At 36.4% G+C, this 23,909-nt stretch overlaps 1 protein-coding gene across 6 annotated transcripts in view; it reads right to left on the bottom strand.

The window, feature by feature from the left end:
* Positions 1–23,909, bottom strand: part of EIF2AK3 (eukaryotic translation initiation factor 2 alpha kinase 3) — a 67,718-nt gene that overhangs the window by 17,608 nt on the left and 26,201 nt on the right. For 4 of the 6 annotated variants that reach the window (XM_037012070.2, XM_073241315.1, XM_017681284.3 and 1 more), the window contains exons 3-12: positions 15,118–15,312; positions 13,459–13,589; positions 11,398–11,632; positions 9,417–9,579; positions 8,279–8,419; positions 7,539–7,661; positions 5,666–5,886; positions 5,198–5,310; positions 2,208–2,330; positions 751–900 (exon numbers count right to left, since the gene is read on the bottom strand). In XM_037012070.2, the coding sequence (XP_036867965.2) occupies positions 751–900; positions 2,208–2,330; positions 5,198–5,310; positions 5,666–5,886; positions 7,539–7,661; positions 8,279–8,419; positions 9,417–9,579; positions 11,398–11,632; positions 13,459–13,589; positions 15,118–15,312 (1,595 nt within the window). The remainder of the gene's footprint in view (positions 1–750; positions 901–2,207; positions 2,331–5,197; positions 5,311–5,665; positions 5,887–7,538; positions 7,662–8,278; positions 8,420–9,416; positions 9,580–11,397; positions 11,633–13,458; positions 13,590–15,117; positions 15,313–23,909) is intronic. The other 2 variants (XM_037012068.2, XM_037012069.2) reach the window with 2 other exon arrangements.

Genomic DNA, 23,909 nt, shown 5'->3' with positions numbered 1-23,909 from the left:
GGCCTTTGAGTAAAACACAAAGCACTGAAGGGACACCAAGGCTAGGACTCCTCGGTAGCCACAATTTTGAAGCCCTGTCCAAATTCAGGCAGCAGTTTACGGGGCCTTTGAGACAGGGGCCCCTTCACTTTGTCCTTCCATGGCTTGGCTATAGGCTACAAGGGTCACTGTAACAAATTACTTCAGGCGGTTCTAGGGCTGTGTTTAGTACTTTTAGGCAGGAATTTTACTCCAGCTGTTTGGTAAATAAGCCTATTTGCAGCTGCTTCCTCTTTGTTTTCATTTAGTGATTTTTAAAATGGCCTTCCTTCCTATAGCACAGCATACTTCACATGGGAATTATCTTCAGGTTGCCCAAGTTTATGTATTTTTAATTGCAAATAGTTTTAAACGGTTTTAAAAGGGAGGTGTAAAGTGTTAACTACTGATAAACCAAATAAAAATCTAAAATAAAAAAATGGCAACAAAAGCAGGCAATATTTTCTTATTGAGAAAAGCCACTGTAAATCCCTCGGTGAATTATAATTCATAAAGCCTATCTACTAATAATTTAAATAATTAATACTCTCAAAACAAAATCAACTTTTCATCTAATAGAGAATACTCTAAAACATGACAGAGAACGCTAATTTGCTGTTATTTTTCTTAAAAAACGAATTCTAAAGCCATAGAAATGTTATTTTGTTCACAAAAGCAAAAAACTAATCTGAAGGAGAATATTAGTTTCTAAGTCTGTGTCTATGAAGTTACCTTTCATCTTTCAGCCAAATTTCATCCATTTTTTCTTGCCACTTCTCTGGTGGTGTTTCCAACCAAGCATTGAAGTATCTGACAATTCCTGGGTGTTCAAGCTTGGCTAAGGCTTTAACTTCTCGCATTACCTTTTCCCGGGCCAATTCCCTGAAATAGAGAAAAAAGACCACCCTGAAGGTTGCTCTGATCTGAACAAGCAATCACATCCAGTAGTAAAAAATAGTAAGACAACATTCTCCTTTGAATCCGAAATTAGAAACAGATGAGTTCTCTTACTGGCATGATTCTGAAAAGCTATACAGGAAGTTTGGAATTTTAAAAAAATACGTGTGTTATAGGGTTTTTCTCTTCTAGAAATAAGTGCTAAAGCACTTCTATTGCCTTATTCAAATGAGGCTTTCTTAGCTGACTAAAAGTGAATGAATTCATACCCTTTAAAATTATTACCTAGCGTGAATCAATGGAGGACAAATAGGTGTAAATGGAGTATCAGAAAAGAGAGCTCAGCATTGCAGCTCAGGAGGACAGAGAATAGTCACATTGGTACACATGTAATTGGTACATATAATCCCCAAAACCTGTAATAGCATGTTTTGCCTTGTAAAGCAAGCTTCCACTACTGAATATCACAGGCAATGAAGTAAAGATTTAATCAAGAATCAATAGGAGCTTTCTACAATAGATGGAAAGGAAGGTATTACTGGAAGCCTACTATCTTTAGCACCAAATTGTTCTGAGCCAGAAATTCCACTTCTGGGAATCTATCCTAAGTACACAGATGTGGTCAAAAATTTATATAAAAAGTGAACACTGCAAAGTCATATTTAACTGTAACAAACTGAAAACCTAAATTAACAATAAGAAACAGTTGAACAAAATATGGCACATGTATTAACTGGATTATTATCCAGCCATAAGATACTTTTAATGTCTTTTAGCATTTTAATGAAATACTCTTAATAACATGGAAAATGCTGAGGATACAGTGAAGCAAGCAATAGATAAAACTGTACTGTATGGGTAACTATACTACCAACTAGGTAAATTTACAACCAGGAAAGAAATCAAAAGGAAATACCCTAAAATATTAAGAGAGATTATTACTGGGTAGAGAAGACACAGATAGTTTTTGTTTAATACTTTCCCTTATTTCCACAGTAAATACAGATGGTGCTATGTATTAAAGTCTGTAGTTATAATTCACTATGGGAAAGACCAGAGTTGTTAAGAATCAAAAACAAGGGCAGATTTTTTTTAAGTAGATGCAAAGCAATCTAAATAGATCACACCTTTTAGGCACCTGGCTACCTGGTAGCAGCTATAGAAGCTAAGTTTCAGAAGGTCAGAAACTTTGTTTCCTACCTTATCTATGGAGTATAGCAAGAAGGACATATTGCCTATGAGATTAGTAATATAGTGCTGACTCCAGGTTTACTAAAAGTATCATCCCGTACCTGTTAGGGAGGCGGATTCTCTTGATGGCATAATTGCAGTCATCTACCTTGTTCCTGGCTTCAAAGACAACTCCAAACCCACCACGACCCATGCACTGAACTGGTTCAAAGTCTGTTAGGTATCTTAAAAAAAAAAAAGAAATTTTTAAAGCTTGCAAATAGTTTTCAATTTTGAAGTAAGGTAATGAATCAGCTCAATTTATTTTATGATATATAAAAAGTATATAAACTCAGTAAACCTCATAGAATTTATTTTAATAAAGAGTATAGTTTAAATTCCACTAATAGCATTCTTTGTTCTGCTTTCTGTTGAAGTAAAGCAAACATACTCAAAGTTGATAAAAAATAAATAAGCTTCTGTTTATTGACTGGGAATCACTTGTTAATCATTTGTTCTTATAGCAACTGTGCCACTGATCAGTCCTAATCAATACTTTCCATCATCTATCAAAATATTCTATTCTTAATTCTCTAACATTTTACACCTCATGTGGCATTCTGAACTCAGAAAATGTATTTTCATCTTATGTGAGTGCCTGTAAATTTTATGGAAAAAAATTAATCAATTCTACTATATATAAGTACTTTCTTAGAAATCTCTCTAGGAACCAAAGCCATCTCAAATTTGCTGGGTTGCCTCATGAGTCAGAATGGGCATCACCGGGGTATTCAGACAGATGCTAACTCACTATCTGTCACTCAGAGATGGGCATCCACATTGTGGCTACTTCTCCTTTAGTGCCTGATCTCCCTGATCTGCACTCTGTATTCCAGCCAACTTGTACCTGGCTGTCTCACAACTGTGGAGCTTTTGCTTCTGCTATTTTCTCTACTAGGACTTGGAGCTTAATGAAATTCTATTCTTCTTTCACTCTACTCATCCAGCCATGTCTGTAAGGCTTTCCTACAGCCCAGTCTTAATGTTCTCACAGCACTTTGCACAGAGTACTTTGAACTGTCTAAATTTAATCTCAGTATTTTGCAGTTATTCATACACAGTTCACTGTCCCCACTGCCACTGGATTGTGGGGGCCTTGAATGCAGGAAAGCACTCTTGTTCCTCTTTGTGTTTCTAAAGCCTGGGCTCATACGGAAAATAGAAGGTTTAATTGTCAAATAATGCATGAATTAATAAATGAATGAAGGCATGTACGCATGCATGGTATGGTTATTCTAGTCATATGGAGGACAGATGAATAAGATTATCTCTGGTGTCCCTTGTAAGGCTGAGTTTATTACTTTATGATTTGCACATTCATATTAATTTAGTAGTTGGCTCAGCTGGTTAGAGCATGGAGTTAAGGAGGAGAGGCAACAGATCCCAACCCTCTATAGGCCAATTACCTTCACAGAGAATGAAGAGCAATAATCTGTATCCCTAAAAATAGCTAGTCAAGGCACTTCAGTATAAATCCATCTCCCCAACTGCAAAACCCTATGAAATTCATATCTTATTCCTGGAGGGCCAAATTGAGTGATCTTCCTATATTAAAGAAAACAGTCATACAAAGATGGATATATCTTCTGAAAGGAGAAACGTCTTCTATATGATTACAGACTCTATAAATACAAGTATCATTTTGCCTACAGTCCCAACTGATAAATGGCAAAGTCGGGACTTGAACTCATGACTGAATCCAGAGCTTTGGCTCTTAATAATGCCTAGAACATTGTAGGCACTTAACAAACATTAGTATTATTGTAGAGCACCTATATTTTAAAAACTTTAAATTAGACTCTTCATATTGAATAAAGTTAAAGGAAAATTAAGTCTAATTCAACTTTAGAGTACATTATTCTAATTCTCTTTACAAGTCTTTCAAATATTTATTTATTCACTGTATCTTACTCCTCCTCCATTGCTATCTCTTACTCATGATAATTAAAAATCATCACAAGCAGACCGGTTCATGGCTTAAAATCTTCCACTAAGACAGGCCCCATCTTTTTATTTTTCCCAAAGGCTGAAATATCGTCCTGCACACAGTTGTTCTGAGTAAATGGAGAGTGAATAATGATGGCTTCAGCAGTGGGTCACCCATTGGGAGTTACTGGTTCTGTGTTCTCTCCGTCTCGTTCACTGCATGCTGGGTGCTGCTGGCCACTGACATATCAGTCAGCATGCTTATTAGCCAGGGTATTAAAGTCACCTAGTAAATTCTGCTTTGGAAACTAGCAGCTAAAACATGTTGATTACAGGCAGTTCTCAAATTTTTGGTAACACACTGTGAGTGCAGCTTAGATAAGCCCACAGATAACCAAAATATCATACATGTTAGCTACAATTTTAATATCTTGTCATAAAGCCATTACCCTAGATATTAAGCAGTAAGGTTCTATTACCTCTTCCTTACCCCCATCACCAAAGTGCTAATTAAGACTGATATCAAAATTAAGGGGAAAAGTAGCAATAATCTACGTTATATGAACCATAGCACCATATCTCATACCACAAAGCACCAGAATCTATACACCTGATAGACTGCAAACAGGTTTTTTATTTTACTTTCAAATTATTTGAATTATCTACTTCTTAAGTAACTTGCCTCTCCTTTCTACTTTTAAAAGTGATCTATTCTGTTGGTATATTTCTTCCCATTTTTCTACTTCTTCTCCAGACAAAATAAATTGGAATAAGTAATTGAAGACTGAGTAAATATGGAGATTTATATCATATTCTAATAACACAATAACTATTACTTGGTACTATTAATGCCAAGCCAGGTACATGGCAGGCCCTCAATAACTAAGCTATCTGAATAAGAATTAATTTGGTGTCTGAAATTCTAAACTTCTGGAACACTTTATTTTTATCCTTAGCTGAGTGAGTTTAAGTTACTTGAGGATTATGTCTATGTTTTATTTACGTATCTATTCACACATTAAAAAAAAAAGTTAAACAAGACCTTAATTCAGAGGCCATTTCCTCTTTGATTCAGTTGCCACCAGAAGCCACAACACATGTATCTCTTTTACAACAAGACTCTTACCGTGATACATAACCAGAATTTTTGATGTCATTCCAACTATTGTCTTTAGATTCTCCACTTACAGAATCATATTTATTTTCAGTTTGACACTGAGTTTCAGATTCCTTCCTCTGCTGGTAAGGTGGGAAAAAAATCACTGTCAGTATAAAGCTGAACACAAGTTAACTAAAAATCTTAGGATGTAAAATAACACTGAAAAATAAAAACTAAACAAAATACTAATATTAACAAAAATAAAAAGCATAAAAGAACACAAAATACAACACTTTCCTTGTCAAAGGGAAGTGGAATGGTAGGGGTGGAGGCCAGACTGTAATGGGTTGAGGCGTGAAGGGGAGGGAAGAGAGGGAAATGAGAGTATGGGCAACAATGATTTTACAGTGAAACTTACATAAACGTACATCTCACCCCTTACCATTTAATACTTCCAACACTTTGAAATAAATTAGATTCTAAAAAATGCCTTACTCTGTGAGGATGAGGATGGAAGAGTCTGTGTACAATTAAAGTTGTTGCTATGATACAAAACAGAAGAGTTCCAACTATCTCTTTCCACCAATGTAAGAGGAGAACAGGATCCTTTTTGCGGATATTCTTGTTGTAATTGGGGTTGTCAAGGAATCTGACTGTGATCTGTGTGCTCCGTTTGCTCCGCTCCCTCTTGTAGTATGGTAGGTAATAACCATTATCTTCGAGGACAAACATTGAAAGTTTTTTTTTTAGAAAAAGATAAAGCAAAATAGAGTCACCTTTAATTGTTCAAAATTATCTACTCTGCTGTGACTTACAACACTAATTCCTTTTTTAAAAGTTTCATCTTTTCTTTAACACATTTCAACAGTTTCATTTACCCTTTTGTTTTTACTACACAAATAAATTTTCTTTTATTTCATAAGCATCATAAATATTCCTTACATTAAATAAGACAAGAAAAAAACCTTAAGGGTCACCCATTCACTAACTCCTTAATAGTTCGATCTTTAAAACACAAGAATGTATTAGTACTCAAATTGCCTTCAAGGAATTAAACTGCATTTTCATTTACCATTAATAAAATACCAAATTTTACCATTAAACATTCTTCACAAGCTAGAAGGGAAACATCTCCATCATGCTCATTGGTTCATTTCAGGCTTTGAAAATGAACTGGTCCTAGAAAACAGCCCGTCTTTTTTTGTCTTCTACAGCTGACCCTTGAACAATTCGCGGGTTAGGGGCACCAACCTCCACAGAGTCAAAAATCCACTTGTAACTTTCGACTCCCCAAAAACTTTATTAACAGCCTACTGTTGACTGGAAGTCTTACTGATGACATAAAATAGTTAATGCATATTTTCTGTTATATTATATACTGTATTAAAATAAAGCTAGAGAAAAGAAAATTTTTTCAAATTGTTACAAATTTCTGAACATTTTTCCAATATATTTATTGAAAAATTCATATCTAAGTGAACCCACATAGTTCAATTCCATAGTGCTCAAGAGTCACCTGTAATTTGTGCCATGTGGGCAGATTACACAGTTCTCTTTTACCTTATATTTTATCAGTATCAGATGAAGACTGCTGTTTCTATTTCACAGCCCTCTTTTTTTAAAAAAATAAATTTAAATTCCACAATAATTTCCCAGTTCTAGCATTTACGGTAGCTGATGAGGAGTCTATGTTTTTGTCTACTGCAGATTTAAGGATTTTGTATATATAACTGTTCAAAAGACTTTCGTATCTGAATATATCCTCACCTTAAATACACAGAAATGTATTTCATACTAAATTCCACCTATTTCTGACCTTTGCACTAATCTCTCTCATCTGAGGACAAAATTAAAGTAACTTTATTTTACAGTATTTCCATGTAATTCTACCGGGAACACCTATTTTCTTCATTATACATGCTGCTGGTATACAGACTATATTAGGTACTTAAATGAGAGCTAATAACAAGAACCAATGCTTTCTGAATGAACACTTAACTATGCCAGGTACAATGATAATTAAGACTGTGAGCACATGATCTCACTGAGACTTCACAACAATCCAATAAACAGATATTAGGATTCCTATCCTCACTTTACAGATGAAGGAACTGAGACACAGGCAAGCTAGGTGTGCCCAACCACGTATGTGGCAAAACTGGCACCAGCACCCTGGTAATCTTGCTTTGGAGCTTGCACCCTTGGCCACAATTCACAATACTGACTCTATTTTGCACAATAAAAGATATTTTATTGTCCACCTTCCTGTTGACTATCTTGCATTTGAATTCTATTAATTAAAGTCAAGTTAATAAATACATTATAAAATAAAACTTGGCATTTCCAATGTAAGCATAATCATACTTACCATACGGATACTGCAAGACTGAAAGTGCACCATTACTGTACTCTTCATGAGAAAACTTATCATTACTAAGACATTTGTCGAACTCATCAGACCCTACCAAGACAGGCGTTCTGGAAGGAGAATCTAAAAGAAAATGGTAAAATCTTAACTGTTATGACTTCAGTGACTCATTAAAAAAAAAAAAAACCGTAGCTATCCAATCACAGTTCAGTTCAAATATAAGTCAAACAAATGGCTTTTCCTTTAACTAGCATGCTCTGGAAGAGAATATGAATCACTGAAACAAGTGATTAAAGTATGATGTGATATATGTGATAATAAAATACTCAGGGTTCAGAAAGAAAACTGAAGGAGGCAGGTGGTCTAGTATTTGAACTCAACTAATTGAAGTGTCTCAAAGAATATGATGGGATAACCATATAATTTTTCATGAATATTAATATAAATATGTTAATAGCTAAATGACACTTAGGCATGGTCAATAAATAGATGAGTTTTTCTAAGTTGTCTAGAAAAATATTTTAATAATACTGATTTCTACAGAAGCAAGTGCTGCTTCAATGAAACTGTATTCTAAATGATAAAATTCATTACCATCTGAAAAACCTTCCTAGTTTATCAGAAGATATAAAATGTATATTAGTTGTGATCTCTGTGATATTCAAAGCTAGACTAAAGACAGTCATGATTAGGTCTTTGAACACCTTAATGATATTTATAGAAGTTAATAATTCACTTACGAATTAAAGGTTTCCATTTGATTGTTGGCAAAGGAATAATTGCATTTTCATTATTGACAGATTCCAAGGCCTTGGGACTTGTAGGAAACTTTTCTGAAATTCTGACTGATGATTGCAGATATAGCTGGCCTCTGTACATTCCTGAATCAACCAGAACACTGGCAATTATGTTTAAAATCAAGCACCAATGATTTTTTTCCAACAGTTTCATTTTGATTTAATAAAACCAGATTAATTCCATATATTTCTTCATGTCCTTACATAGCTCTTTTCAAAGAATCATGCCTGAAGGACTCAAATTTGACCCAAAGTTTATGAAATAAAATGATGGGAGGAAAGCTACATGTATCACAATGTTTATCACTGAATAATAATTTTCAGTAACACTGGACAACTCTTCCTGTAGGAAGATTCAAAGAAAAGAAATCACTGTCCTCTTGTGAAACTAATAGCTTAGATGAAAGTAACTTCCTCAAGTAAACCTAAACACCCATGACTGCAGAGATATCGCTAACAATTTGGTTAAATATTGTCATAACACAGGTATGGCATGTTACTCTTTCAACTTCTTGCATTTCATTGAGATTGAGAGGTGGGTAGAACACTGATAGAGCTTAGGGAATTTTATGAGAATTTGAAACAAAACTAGTTGAAATAATTTGACTTGAGGGCTTTCAAAATTTATTAAAAGGGCTTCAATTGCCCAGAAGCACATCAGAATTTTGTTTTTATTTTTCAAATACATTGTATAGATGCACAGAAAAAAGTAAACATCATCTTTAAGGGGAGCAGACTGATACAGATGCAATACAGATGCAAGTACAAATGTAGAAAGTTTTCAGCTTTGTGGATTCATGTAAGCAATTTGAAATCATGCTATGTAATGTCAAAAACACTCCTAAGCTTTTCTAAAATAGTCTCAGAGAAAAAGAGCTACATAGTAATTAAAAGTTTCAGAACTAGATAAATGGGGAAAAACAGCAGGAATGGGAGTCAAATATAAATCTTAAGGGCAAACTAAGCCAGAGAATGTATTTAGGAATTAAAACATAGACACACCTTAAGTAGGAAGGAACATTGCAGGAAAAAAATCTATATGTCAATATGCTCTATCACTAGATAAAAGCCATGTACTCACCCAAGTAAACACTGTTTTCTGTGGCTCCTCGGGCAGCTTCTACAATGTCTTCTTCATCTTCTAAAACTTCATCATTAGATTTATAACTTGTATCATCAAAAAGACTGATGGGAATGACTTTGCCATCCTTAACCAACCAGGCAGATGCAATGGGAGTACAAAACTAACAAAAATGGAAAAGAAATTTTATATAATTTCAAGTAATATTTACATATTTCAACTTCTAAAGTACCATTTAAAAACACAAATTTCTTTTTAAGATTTTATTTTTCCAGCTTTATTGAAGTATAATTGACAAAACATATATAATCATAGTATACATTTAAGATCTACTTTTTTCATTTGACAGTGTATACGTGTATCAGAACATCACATCATATACCTAAAATACAGTTTTTGTCAATTAAACTTCAACAAAGCTCGAAAAAACTTTTTAAAAAACATCTACTCTCTTAGTAAATTTCAAGTATACACTATAATATTATCAACTATAGTCATCATGCTGTACATTACAGCTCCAAAACTTATTGATCTCACATCACTGAAACTTTATACCCTTTGACCAACAGATTCCCATTTCTCCTACCCTCTAGCCTCTGGCAAACACCATTCCAACTCTCTGCTTCTATGAGCTCTATACTTTTTAAGACTCCACATGTAAGTGAGCTCATGCAGTATTTATCTTTTTATGTCCGGCTTATGCCACTTGGCATAATGTTCTCCAGGTTCATCCATGTTATTGCAAATGATAACATTTCCTTTTTTTTTTTTTGAGAGGGCATCTCTCATATTTATTGATCAAATGGTTGTTAACAACAATAAAATTCTGTATAGGGGAGTCAATGCTCAATGCACAATCATTAATCCATCTCAAGCCTAATTCTCGTCAGTCTCCAATCTCTGAAGCATAACGAACAAGTTCTTACATGGTGAACAGATTCTTACATAGTGAATAAGTTCTTACATGGTGAACAGTACAAGGGCAGTCATCACAGAAACTTTCGGTTTTGATCACGCATTATAAACTATAAACAATCAGGTCAAATATGAATATTCATTTGATTTTTATACTTGATTTATATGTGGATCCCACATTTCTCCCTTTATTATTATTATTATTATTATTTTTAATAAAATGCTGAAGTGGTAGGTAGATGCAAGATAAAGGTAGAAAACATAGTTTAGTGTTGAAAGAGAGCAGTTGTAGATGATCAGGTGTGTGCCTGTAGACTATGTGTTAATCCAAGCTAGACAAGGGCATTAAAACATCCACAGATGCAGAAGATTTCTCTCAAAACAGGGGGGGTGAGGTTCTAAGCTTCACCACTGTTGATCCCCAATTTCTCACCTGATGGCCCCCCTGCAACTGTGCCTGTCTTAGGTTGTTCCTCCCTTGAGGAATCTTACCCGTCTCTGGCTAACCAGTCATCTTCCGGTACATTTCCTTTCTTTTAAGGCTGAATAATATTCCTGTGTGTGTGTGTGTGCGCGCGCGCGTGTGTGTGTGTGTGTGTGTGTGCACACTCCATATTTCCTTATCCGTTCCTGCACTGCTGGACATGAAGACTGATTCTGTATCTCACCTATTGTGAATAATGCTGCACTGAATATGGCAGTGCAAACAACTCTTCAAGATACTGATTTCACCTCCTTTGAACAGACACCCAGAAAGTAGGATCACTGGGTTACACAGTTCTACTTTTAATTTCTTGAGGCACTTTCATACAATTTTCCATAACGGCTGCCCCAATTTACATTCTCACCAATGGCATACAAAAATACACTGTTGTACACTGTTTGCAAATATCCTCAACTACTCTTATCTTGTCTTTTTCATAATAAGTCACTCTAAGAGATATAAAACCGCAAATTGCTTAAAGCACAGAAAACAAGTTGAGAATCCAAAATTTCCCTCTACCAGTAAGTTTGGTCAAACAGGGAAAGGAAGAAACACTTATAAACATTCAGTAGCTTTTGGTACCTGGTATTCCCATTCCAGGTTTCCTCCCTTCTTACTAAATGCCATAACCTTCCAGTCAGCAACGGAGACCTTTATCACCGTGTCCATCATGGCAGCTTCCTGTTCTTCCACATCTGAGATGATTTTAGACTCTTCTCTGTTCCCACTGGGTTTTAAGGTGCTTTCAATAAATCCAGCTCTAGTTTCCATGTCTGGAATATATCGAAGTTCAAAGTGGCCAACACTGAAATTCCACCTTAAATTTACAAAAGTGTGTTTTAGAAATTTACATTTAAGTAAAGGGACTCAATAATAAAGAAGTCTTCTAGATTGAAGAAGCAAATACTAAAACACTGTGAGGAGGAAACAACCAGTCTTCTGGAAGGGAGCGCTCTGCTGTTTTATGCCACAAGAGGGCATAGCTTTGCCCTGACCCTTTAGAAATTATGGTTCTGAGAACTGAACTGACAACAGTTGAGTTCAGTTGAGGGACAGATTCCTCTCAGAAATTAACAGATGTTCACATTTCCAAATCAGAGCAATTTTCTCAAGACACAATAAAGTGACCTTAATAGGAGGTAACAACCAGCCTGCCCTCCTTCTTAATTAAGACTGGGCACCTTTCATTCAATAGAGAGAAATTAGCATATCACAATAAACCAAAGTAAAAGGCCACATGAATGTATCAATTTTAGATTTATATGACAACACAGTCCTGAAGGGCAATGTGACCCAGTATGCCAAACCTGCAGTCAGACCACTCAGTTCCCCTCTCAGATCTCTACTGACTGAGAACTGGCAAGTCATTACCTTTGCTGAGTTTCAGTGTCTTTATCCATAAAGTGGTGATATTAATGTTTCCTCAATAATCAATATATAGAAACATCATTTAACTATTAACAGTATGCTGTCTTGTCACTTAGGTATAAAATGGCGTAAGAATTCTAACATCTGTTAAAAAATATATACTTAAGGAATATGGGTCTTAGATCCCAGACTCTTTCTATTAAGTTCATTCAATATTCTGTTAAGTTGAACATCTGTTCCTCTGGTGGCTAGGCAGCCAGCAAGCACTTAAATACTTAAGAAAACAAAATCCCATCAGGATAAAGAACATCAAGCTGCCAACAGATGCAGCACCCACAGTCACAGTCCAGCGAAAGTACAAAAATACATTCTTAACTGAGTTTGAGAAAACAGTTTTCAGGAAAGGAAACTGAATTATATTGGATCAGATTAGCAAAAATCTGGTTCAATTTCAAAAGATAAAGAAGGGACCTAAAATTACATTTACTACACAGGCAATTTAAAATTTCAATGTTAGGTTTAGGAAAATCAAGCATGCAATTTATTTTAGGAGCAACATATCTAATCCAATCATCTCATCTGTAAATCACACATTTAAATGTAAAAATTACATAAGGAATAAGTTATTCGAAAATGGAAGCAAAAGGGCTTTTGACCAAATAAATCATACCACAATACTTTAAGAAAATAGACTAAAGTATTGTTTTACAAGTGGGGTAGTCAAACAAACTCTGAAACTACCATTAGAACTACAGACTCAAATAGATTCAAGCTGAAATGAAGTACATTAACTTTGTCTTGAGAGCTTTCTGCAGGCAAAGAACTTGATCCGTGAGGTTGCTATGAAAAACACTGTTGACCTAAGAGTACATTAATACACAGTCATTGTATGGGACTCCTCCTGGTTACCTTAGCTAGAAGCATAGTTAGAATTTCAGTTCAGGATTTGTTAATAATCGCAAGTCCATTTTTAATTTAGGGCCTACATTTCTCTTAAAAGAGCTGTCTGCTTCTTACTACGCTGATGGACGGTGACAGCAATGGGGCATGGGGTGGGAACTTGATAATATGGGTGAATGTAGTAACCACAATGTTGCTCATGTGAAACCTGAGCATAAGATTGTATATCAATGACACCTTAAAAAAAAAAAAGAGCTGTATGCTTTTAGGGCAAGAAAATAGTTTAGAAAATCTCAACAAAGAAAAGAAAAATCCCATAAATTTTGGTCTTGTTGAACCTCTAATTATCAATAGCCACTTTATCTGAATACACACTTCTCATTGCCACTACGAGGTCCCACGGCTCTAACGGTTTTCTGTGTGCGTTGCAAGAGCAGGATGTCTTCCTGTTCCATTTCATCATTATCCCACTGGCGACAGCCCAAAGCTGAACAGATGTACTTCACCTGAAAAGACAGGTGCAGAATTACCAAGGAACCTTTGAACCTTTTCTCATAGCTGTAATATTTAAAAGTACCTCCTTCAAGTTATAGGAGACCAGAGACTTAGGAGAATCTCTACAATTTATAAAAAACTGATGAAATGTGTTGGAAGTACCCAAGTATTAAGAAGCTTTAGTTAATACCAACAACTCCTAAAATTACTTATTTAGAACCACAAATTAATAATGAGTATTTATTTCAGGGAACGATTTTAAGGATTTAGATAATTATAGTCTTACTTTGAGGATTTCCATGTAATATATGGGAGGAAATGGACAATCAGCAGTGGAATCTTAGCAGTAGTATCATTAATAAAATTTCAGGTGAATTAAAAAAAAATCAACCTCAGGGTTTCTACATAATGAAGTGTTATGAAAACCAAGTATTTGGTTTTTAAAAATTTGAACCTTTTCTCATAGCTGTAATATTTAAAAGTACCTCCTTCAAGTTTTCATTCAAAGAAAAAGACAGTATGGTCTGAACTAACATCCTCACAGAAAGAAGCATGCCTGCTAGAAGAGCAGAATTTGCAAATGGCATGACAAACCAGAGAACAAACAGTAGGGTTCAAATCCATGGTTTCACAGATGAGAATACTAAGGCAAAAGATAGCATCCCAAGGCCCCCTCAGTACAACGCAGATGCAGGCAGCGGATACGGCAGAGAAGCACCCCCAAAAGCAGACAGGTGCCGGGGGCCTAACGCTCAGAGGAGGAATCATTCAAGTCTGAAACACTCCAGGGCCAGAATATAGGTTTTCTCCTTCCTTGTTGTAGTCTTAAGTCTATACATAAAATATTCACACATCAAGGTGTTAAGGGGTTAAAAGAAAGATTTTTACCTTTCTAAAAGGGATGCTTTCAGTTAGTTATTCCTAATAATGGATTTATATTACAAGACCAATCTTATAAGCAGATTATGATTAGATCTTAAGAATTAATACTAGAGAAAGTCTAGGTCTTAACAACATGACCTTATTATCAGAAGATGTAAGTCACACCTAACCTTGGAAGTTTCTGGACTTTCTAAAGCCTCACTTTTCTCATCTTTAAAATGAGCACAAACTTTCCTTAGATCCTCTTATTATAGGATCAAAGCAGGTAAGCAAATGAGTAGTAGCCACTATTCTATTCTTATCAGGATTATTATTCATCTTTAGAGGGTTCCTTATCTGTCCACAGGAAACAAAAATATGTAATCCTGAGGAATATTGTGAAAATTTCAAAATAATGTATGTAAAACATACCTGACACACAGTAGACCACATTTATTAATTCTCTTCCTCCTGCTATTCTGCTTTTTATTCTGTTATATGTTGGATAGATTTAGTTTCTCTTAATATTATTTCCCCTCTTCTATTTCACAGTTCTTTTACTAAAACAAATAATATCCTTGTAAACTTTAACCAGTAATAGTATAGTTTAAGAAATTATTTCTTCTATCCCTATTTATTCTGATTTGTCCCCCAAATAAGTTCAACCTTTTCACTCACCTTTCCACTATATGCACTGAGTCCATATGTAGTGAGAGACTTTCCTCCAACCAAAACAACATCATCTCCAAATTTATAAGAAGATTCAAGAAGTGATTCAACTGTAAACGGAACTGTTTCCATGCTCTCGCGGTCTCGGTCCCACTGGAAGAGGTCTCCATCCAGGGAAGGAATGATCATCTTATTCCCAAATACCTAAAACAAGAGCTAACTTTTATAAGGACCATAACTATAAAAGGAGTAGTAAGAGCTGGAGTCTTGAGCCTGATGTTCTCTAGCCTCCTGAGCAGCGTAAGAAGTGACACAGTTCACCAACTAAAAGCAGTTTAAAAGAACTGCCAGTCTCTCCTGGGCCTACACGTAATGCTCTAGTATGGTTTTTCTCAAACTCAAGTTTGCCATGGGTGTCCCTTAACAATGAGTAAGTTACCAAGAATTTTGTGATCAAGTGAGTTCAAGAAGAGGTTATTACAGGAGTTCTCATGGTGATTAAGATGCTAATATGCAATATGATTTTCCAATAAAGGGAAGTAAATGCAGTGTTTTTCAGACCTATTTTACCCAGCGCAACTACTTCATAGCCTCAGATCCATGGAGCACAGGTTGATATAAGCAGCGTCCCATCCTTTATTTTATTCACTTTCTCAAATCTGCTATAAGCTGGAAGCCTGGTAACCAATCTTACTGAGTTTATGCTCTCAGTTGTTGTCCTTTTTTTAACAATGTTTATTGAGGGCCAGGTATGATTAGGTTGCTTAGGACAGACCAGTGAGCAAAACAGAACAAAACAAAAAATCAGTGCCCTTGTGCAGCTCAATCTCTGGTGGCAGAAGACAAACAACATGATGAATAATTAAAGAGTATGTTAGGTGATAAAGGCCATAGATAAATGATGACTAGAAAATGTGTACATGGGAGGGGAAGGGACTGTCAAAACGAGCTCAGTGTAGGCCCCACTGAGAAAGCAACACCTGAGCAAAACCTGTACATGGGACAGTTAACCATGCTGATCACTGAGGAACAGTCTTTGCAAAGGCCTTGAAGGTGGAAGTATGCCCTCTGAGGAAGCACAGGGAAAGAAGCAGGCTGCAGAGGCATGCAGAGCAAGAAGAGAGAGAGGACAATGGCTCCAATGGGGTGGTTAGCACTGGAGGTGTTGAAGGTGGTCAGATTTGGGATATAACTGGGAAGTAAAGCCAATAGGATTTCATGGTGGATTCCCTGTACAGAAAGAGCAAAATAAAAGAGTTAATTCTGAAGTTTTTGGCCAAAATCATCTTGTTTCTTGGGAAAAGGTGTTTGTGGCGTTGTGACACTGACATTTTGGTATTTAGAAAAATATACAACTTGACTTACTCCAGCTAATGGCACAACTATTTCCTTAATCATCCAGGCTCACAATTTTGGAAAAAGGGAACGTGAAAGTATACTCAAAAAACAAAACTCCAAACGAATGTTGGTTTTAACTTTTTTTAAAAAAAGAATTTCTCTACATGCCTCTTTGTTCCTTAAGCAGCAGATTGCTATCTTTAAAGGGATACTTCTTGAAAACTCCCCAGCATGCCTGGCTCACACATTCTCCCCTTCCCCCAGCGCTGCCCCTTAGCTCTGGAGTTCTAGGGGGCAGGTTGAAACCACTACCCTAATACCATACACTTCTTTCTTTCTATTCTAGTTCAAATCCTTCTATCTCCTGCCTGAACTATTATAATAGCCTCTTACAGTTCTTAACTGGAAATTTCCTCAAGCTAACCTCTATGTATCTTCTAGATTAATCTCTGAGCTGGAGTTTAGCTTGTTATGACACTATTCAAAAATCTCCAACAGCTTTTCTATTATCTTCTTATTAAAGACCCTGAATCCTAAGCTTGACATTCAAAGTCCTCTAAACATAACCTCAAACAACTTTTTCCTCGCTGTCTTTCACTTTGCCCTACATAGGTGGAAATCGGGCATCAATACTTTAGTGTGATATTCAGTACTGCCCTTGTTCAGTTATGTCACTGTCAATGCCATAAGCCTGGAACACACTCGTATATCAACACTGTCCACTGAAAACCCATCTGGTCTTCAAGCTAGCATCATTTACATTTTTGCTTTGAAATCCAAGAAAATTTTAACAGTGTAAGCTTACTGATAAAAATCTTCCCTTTCCTTAATACTGTAATTTACTTTTTGCTGTAACTATAAATTATAAAATGGGGCACCAATAGTTTCTCAAAAATTGCTTATTGTACCTCTAAGAAGTATTTACCAGGTACATGAATGTGTATTCATCTGTGTCTATATGGTGTTTACACCACAGCTGTAAAAGTAATGCACTCAAATCTAGTGACCAGATCTTGTTACCTAATTCCACTTCCCACAAAGGCTCTAAGGCTCCTGGCTGATTCCAGGGTCGGGGCAGGGTAGGTACAAGGTGAGCCTTTAACATACCATTATTCTAGAAAGTAAGCCTGTGCTCAGAAAAGATGGAAGCATGCCACTGACCAAATCTAGAACAATTTAAACACCAACATAATTAAGTACTGAATTATAAAGCATTGAAAAAAAAAAGGAAATCATGAGTCATACTGATAACAAGTAGATAAAACCAGTAAGATATAGGAGAGAAGGGAGGGCTCTTGCTGCAATAAAATGCCAAGTGTCTGCTGGAAATATGAAGGGAGGGCTGGAGTTGGAGAAGTTAGCATTTTACAACCATCATAGTAAAGACAGCATCAGGCAAAAATGAACAATGGCGTTAAATCTAGGTGGTAAGCTTGATGAGGAGCAGGACATCTGCATTGTCTTTAAGTGTCCCCAGAGACTTATTAGTTGCAAGCAATCAAAAAAACTAGTCACTATATAGTGGAAAAGTCAGACAGTATCTTGACTAAAATGACCAAAATTTACAGCATCAATGAGTGACAGCTGTGAGACCCTAAGAGGACACTATCACCTATACATTTTTCTAAGCCAATACACAGTCTGAAAAAAACAGATTTTTCAAAAAATTAAGGAATACAGGCACAAAATGAGGAAATTCTTCTTTCTGTTAAAGGGCAGAGAGACTGTATTTTTACAAAATATCAATGCCATAAAAGATGACGCCTGCAAAAATCCAGATTAAAGGAGGTCAACATGACAAGTAAATGTACTATCTGACCCTAGACTAGATGCTGTACTAGGGGGTGGAAGACACTGTAAAAGACATTATTATTTATTAGGTCAACTGATGAATTGGAATACGGACGGTCGATTAAAGTATCAATATTGATAGCAGTACTGTGATTGATAATGACTATGTAAGAGAATACCTCCAGTAGGAAAAACACACTGAACAATTTAGGAGAAACAGTTTAAGAGGAAGGGCCAGGATGGGTATTTAATTTATCCTCAAATATTTCAAGAAAAAAAAGCACGTATGGAGGTGCGGGAGAGGAGAAAAAGCAAGAGAAAGAGAGAGCTCAAATGTAAAGCAAACAAGGTTTGGAGTAGGTAAACCTGCATATATAAGGGTTAGTTTTTGTTTTGTTTTGCTTTGTTTTGGTTTTGGTGCTACTTTTATTTGTGCAACTTTCTATAGTTTGAAATTCTTTACAAGTAAGAGGTCAAATAGAAGAGAGGTATCCAGGAGCCTTGCAGGAGCTCTGTAATGAAACTCAGAAGGCCATATCATTAAATCAAAGGTTCATCACAATTCTGGGTAAAGATTCCAACCATTACTCTGTATTGAAAAAACACTTAATTTTTAATAAACTCAAATGACAGCAGTATGTAATACCACCTCATATTACCTTAGAGTTTTAATGTACTATTTTATTGTTTGCTTTTGTATATTTCTTGATATCAGAAAACAGATTTTTCAAAAAATTAAGTTTATCTTTTGTAGAATGTCCAACTTGAAGTTATTAAGAGCAGATTTAGGGCATGGCATAACATACTCTAGTTTAACAGTAGGTAGTATGTAGCCAATATGATTTCCCATTTTTAGTTAATGTAAGTTAGAAAATCAAGTATTTTCTGTTCTCTATCGTCTATGTTATGTTTGGTATTCTCTAGTCTAGGTACTAAAACAGCAAATTCAAATTATGATAAAGTTTAAAATTTGGTGTCAGTTATCTGGTCATGCCTGCAGTAGTTCTAGTCAAGTGCAAGCAGGGAAAGCAGGTAGACATCACTAAAAGAAAGAACAAGCGGAATTAGAGGGTCTGTAGTAAAAAAACAGATAACATTTACTTTGTTTCCTCTTCCATTAACAATCTTTTCCTCTAAAGCACTAGCAGGTCCATAGGGAACACAATGGCTCCTAAGTACAAAAAATGAAAATAAAGACTGTCAAACTAATACATACTTAAATTCATCTTTTCTTTAAGGATGATCTATTTGCTTCCAAGTAGAAAAGAAAACAAACTTACCTGCAATTACAAATACGGTTTAAATAAGAAAATTTGATACAACTGACCATATGGAAAAAAACTGCCTTGTTTGAAAACTTTCATCTTCAACAGCATTAAGTCAATGAGAAGAATGTAAAACCCAAAACAACAACAAAAAAGCCTATGATTCAATACTCAATCATCATGTCATATTTTTGGATCATGATTTTAAAATTTGAATATCTGCTCTTCACTGATTGGCTGCTTATGAGTCATCCACAGGCTGCGGCCCTTTGCGCCAATCTTTGTAAAGGCTCTCAGGCTGCATATGTGAAAGCAGATGGTGCTTTTCCTTGAGAGCCTGCAAGAAGTGATATATGCATGCAGTTCAGGTAGAGAAATGACATCAGCCCTCACAAGAGCATTACCTCACCCTCCCAGCATAGGAATGAGTCACCCGGATAGTCAGCTGCAAATCTCTCGGTAGAAAAAAATGTAGGTTACGATGATGCATTTTCACATTCCACTGAATGGTTTCTGTAAGCAGCTATTTGTTCTGATTTGCTGCTCTGCCTCTCAAACTAATTATTTGACACGCTTCCTCTATCAGTCATTTTCTTAAAAAAATCTCAATTCTGGTTATTTTGTGCTTTTTCCTGTTCATAATTTTAAAATAAAAGGTTTGTCTCATTGGCTAGCAAACTCAGTACCAACAATCCAATCAAGGTCTTTATCCATGCAATCACAAAGCAGTTTAGTCAGGTAATTTAATTTCAATTTCTGAATAAAATCTAATGGCATAACAAATACCAGTGGCGCATGTAATCAGGGACTGCTATCTGAAATTAGAATATGAAAATAATTTTGAAGTGGTAGAAGGGAACTTCAACTGAGAAAATTAAGGAAGGACTACTACCAAACCGAATATAACCAGCAGTAAAAACAAAAATTCACCTATTTGAAAAATAATTTTTACACTTGGTCCTTTCTTCTTTTTCTATGCAACCAACATCCCTACCCACCTCCCACCACTGATATATACTTTGGGGGTATGTTCAAATTTATTTTAACTTGCTACAAAACTTTTGAAATGTAAAATGTAAAGGGACTAATAGAATAATCCCCCATGTACCCATCCCCAGCTTCAACAATTATCAACACTTTGCCAACTGTTTCATCTATTCCCTACCCACCCACTACACATATTGGTTTACTATAATATTCTAAAGCAAATTGCAGACATCATGCCATTTCACCTATAAGCATGTCAGTCTTCATTGCTGAGGAGTAACTAGTTTGCCAATATTACATGCAACAGAATTAACAGTATCCTTATAATCATCTAATATTCAAATTTCCCTGATTGTCTCAACAATATACTATATAACTGGTTTGTTCCTATAAGGAGCTCAAACTCCACACATTACACTTGATTTTTTTCCCCCACAGGAGCCCCTTTCACTCCCTTTCTCATGCATTGATTTACTTGAGGAACCAGATGATTCATCCTATAAAATGTCCCATAGTCTGTATTTTGCATATCATTAAACTTATTCCTTTATTCCCTGTATTTCCTGAAAAGTGTGTTTAGACCTGGAGCTCTGATCTGATGCAGGTTCAGTTTCTTGGCTAAGATGATTTCATAGGTGGTGCTGTATGCTTCCTATTATATTAGAGGTCAGCAAGTTACAGCACAGAGGCTGAATCCCATCCACCTTCTGTTTCTGTACATAAAGTATTAGAACACAACCATGCACTTCACTTATGTATTGTCTATGACTGTTTTCCCACTACAAATGCAGAGGCCATATGGTCCACAAAGCCCAAAACATTCACTAACCCTTAACAGAGAGGTATGCCAACCCCTGTGTTATGTCTTATTTGCTCCCATTTATCAGTGGATTTGGGAGAGTCAGCCTGGTCTCTCCATTTTAAAGTGTTCCACCAACTTTTTTACCATTTTAGTATACAGTGATGATCTATTCCAATAAAGGGAATAAAATAATGATTTTTAATTCTATCATTCTTCTTGCATTTATTAGCTAGAATTTTTCCATAAAGAACAACTCCTCATTCAACTTTGGAAACTGTGTTTGCATACACTAGCATTTTCTCAAGTAGTCACTAGATGTTACACACTTTCAAATCCAAAAAACTGTGTCCAGAGTGTCCCCTAACCAAGAAAGAGGGACAGGGAACACACTGGCCCTGATAGTTACAAAAGCCAAGTCCCAGGTAAAAGATAAGAAGCAGTAAGAGTCAAAATGGAGAAGGGGAAGAAACAGAGAAAAAAGCATGTGGTAAAGCCAACTCATGGAGAGCAGAGATACAGAATAATGAGAGACTCAGGGAAGTGGACAGACAAAACAACTATCCCAGGATATTCACAAGGGGCACACATCTCTGTCCCACCTCAAGGACTCCAAGCATCTCTAAGGTAATACAATAACTAATGCTTCCAATGATGATCTCAAAGAGTTAACAGAAAGATAAAATCCACTCAGACTGGGAAAATGTAAAATGTGTGAAAACATTCCACTGAAAGGGTTAAATTGTTGACTTTTTATTATCTGGAAATTCCCTTTTCCAGATTAAGTACTTCCTTGCCATGCTAGTTGTTTAGCAAACCAAGCTGGTGAGGCAACAGCAGGCGTCCAACATATGAAATGGAGACGTGTCCACAGGGAGATAATTGTCCCTCATCCAGACCCATTGCTGGGTCCCTGACTCCACTAGCCACTCACTACATGACCCTGGACAAAAACAAACACTTTACCACTTTACAAAATTCCTCATATTAACATATTGCACTTAATTCTCAAAATCATTCTCCACAGCTATTTGAAAATAGCTTTGGTCCCCAAACTACTGATTAATGTTTCTACTACTTTGGGGGGCTGCAGGCACCTGCTTTTTCCCACTCTTTTTCCTGTTCTCTCAATTCCTCCATAGTCAAAACGGAAAGAGGTTTTGACACTCTCTTTTGCTGTGAGATTTTCAACAAGACTCTGATGAACCAAAGGGTTGTCTCAGTGAGGCATCTGTATTACAAGTCAGTTATCTCTAACTGTGGAAGTATTTATATTTATAAACATTCTTAAAAGTATTCACACCACCTAGCAGTTGGGGAAATATGGAAGAAAGCAAGAAAATCCCTAAGATTCTGCTAAACCCTACCCCCCTCATACTGTACTGACCAGCCCAAGTGTGTATGAACTGTAGGGAATGGACTGGACGAGGAACAGGAGGCATAAGTAGTACAGCTGGGATGATGGTTTGGACTGGGGTGGTGACGGAGGAAATGAGTGAAGTGATGGATTCAAAGAAGTTCAGAAGAAGTCTTCATGGAATTATGAGACCAAAAGAGGATTTAGTAGCAGATTAAGAACAGGTATAGAAAAGAAGAACATGAGTTTGTTCACATATGGTGAGTTTGTAGTGACTGGGAACTACGAACAGAGATGGTAAGGAAGCGTTTGCCTATATGCGTCTGTCTGGGGCTCACAGTGAAAGGTCTGGGCAGAGGAGAAAAACCAGAATTGTTAGTCATGGGAAGTGAGAGGAGCAATCACCTTGGAAGAGACTGTAGGGTAGGAAGATGACCTACAAACTTCTAGATTTTTTAACATTTTAAAATTTAGGTAGAGTGGCAAGTCAGAGAAAAGTAAGAGGAAAAAAGTGCTCCAGGATTTTAGGGGTTTTCCTGCTTTCTTCCACATTTCCCCAAGTGCTAGTTGGTGTGAATACTTCAAGAATGTTTATAAATATAAATGCTAACACAGTTAAAGGTAACTGCCTTATAGTGCAAATGCCTCACTGAGTCAACCCTCTGATACACCAGAGTCTCATTGAAAATCTCACAGCAAAAGAGAATGCCAAAAACCCTTTCTGTTTTGATCATGGAGGAATCTCTCTCACTTAAAATCCTTTGATGGTTTCCCATGGTTCAGGACAAAATCCAAAATGCTTGAAGTACCTTACTAGGCCCTGTATGACCTGGCCCTGGCCTCCCTCATTGGGCTCGTCTCTACTGCTCTCCCCGAACCCTCATCTTGTTGCCATCCTCACCCTCTTCTGGCCCTCTGACTACGCATCATGATACTTCCCGCCTTAGGGCTTGATACAGGCTATTTCTTCTCCCAGGGCAGTCTTTCCCCGCCTCTCTGCTCATCAGCCTAGGCAGCTAGCTCCTGCTCTCATGATCTTGGTTGTAAACATCATTCCTTCTGAAAAGCCTTCTCTGGCCTCCCAGCTCAGTAGTAGGTCAGGTATCCTTGTTAAGTGGCTCTTAATTCTGCCCTTCCTCCAGGCAGTCACCACAACTCAATTACAGCATTTACACAATAATTATTTCATATCTGTCTCCCCAACTGGCTCCACACAGTGCCATGTAAGTTCACGAGGGCAAGGATCTCCTGTGTCCTGGGCATT

This window comes from Manis javanica, chromosome 1 (genome assembly GCF_040802235.1).
Source record: "Manis javanica isolate MJ-LG chromosome 1, MJ_LKY, whole genome shotgun sequence".
Lineage (NCBI taxonomy): Eukaryota > Metazoa > Chordata > Mammalia > Pholidota > Manidae > Manis > Manis javanica.
The sequence above is the reverse complement of the archived record's forward strand: the minus strand, read 5'-3'. Positions and strand labels throughout refer to the sequence as shown.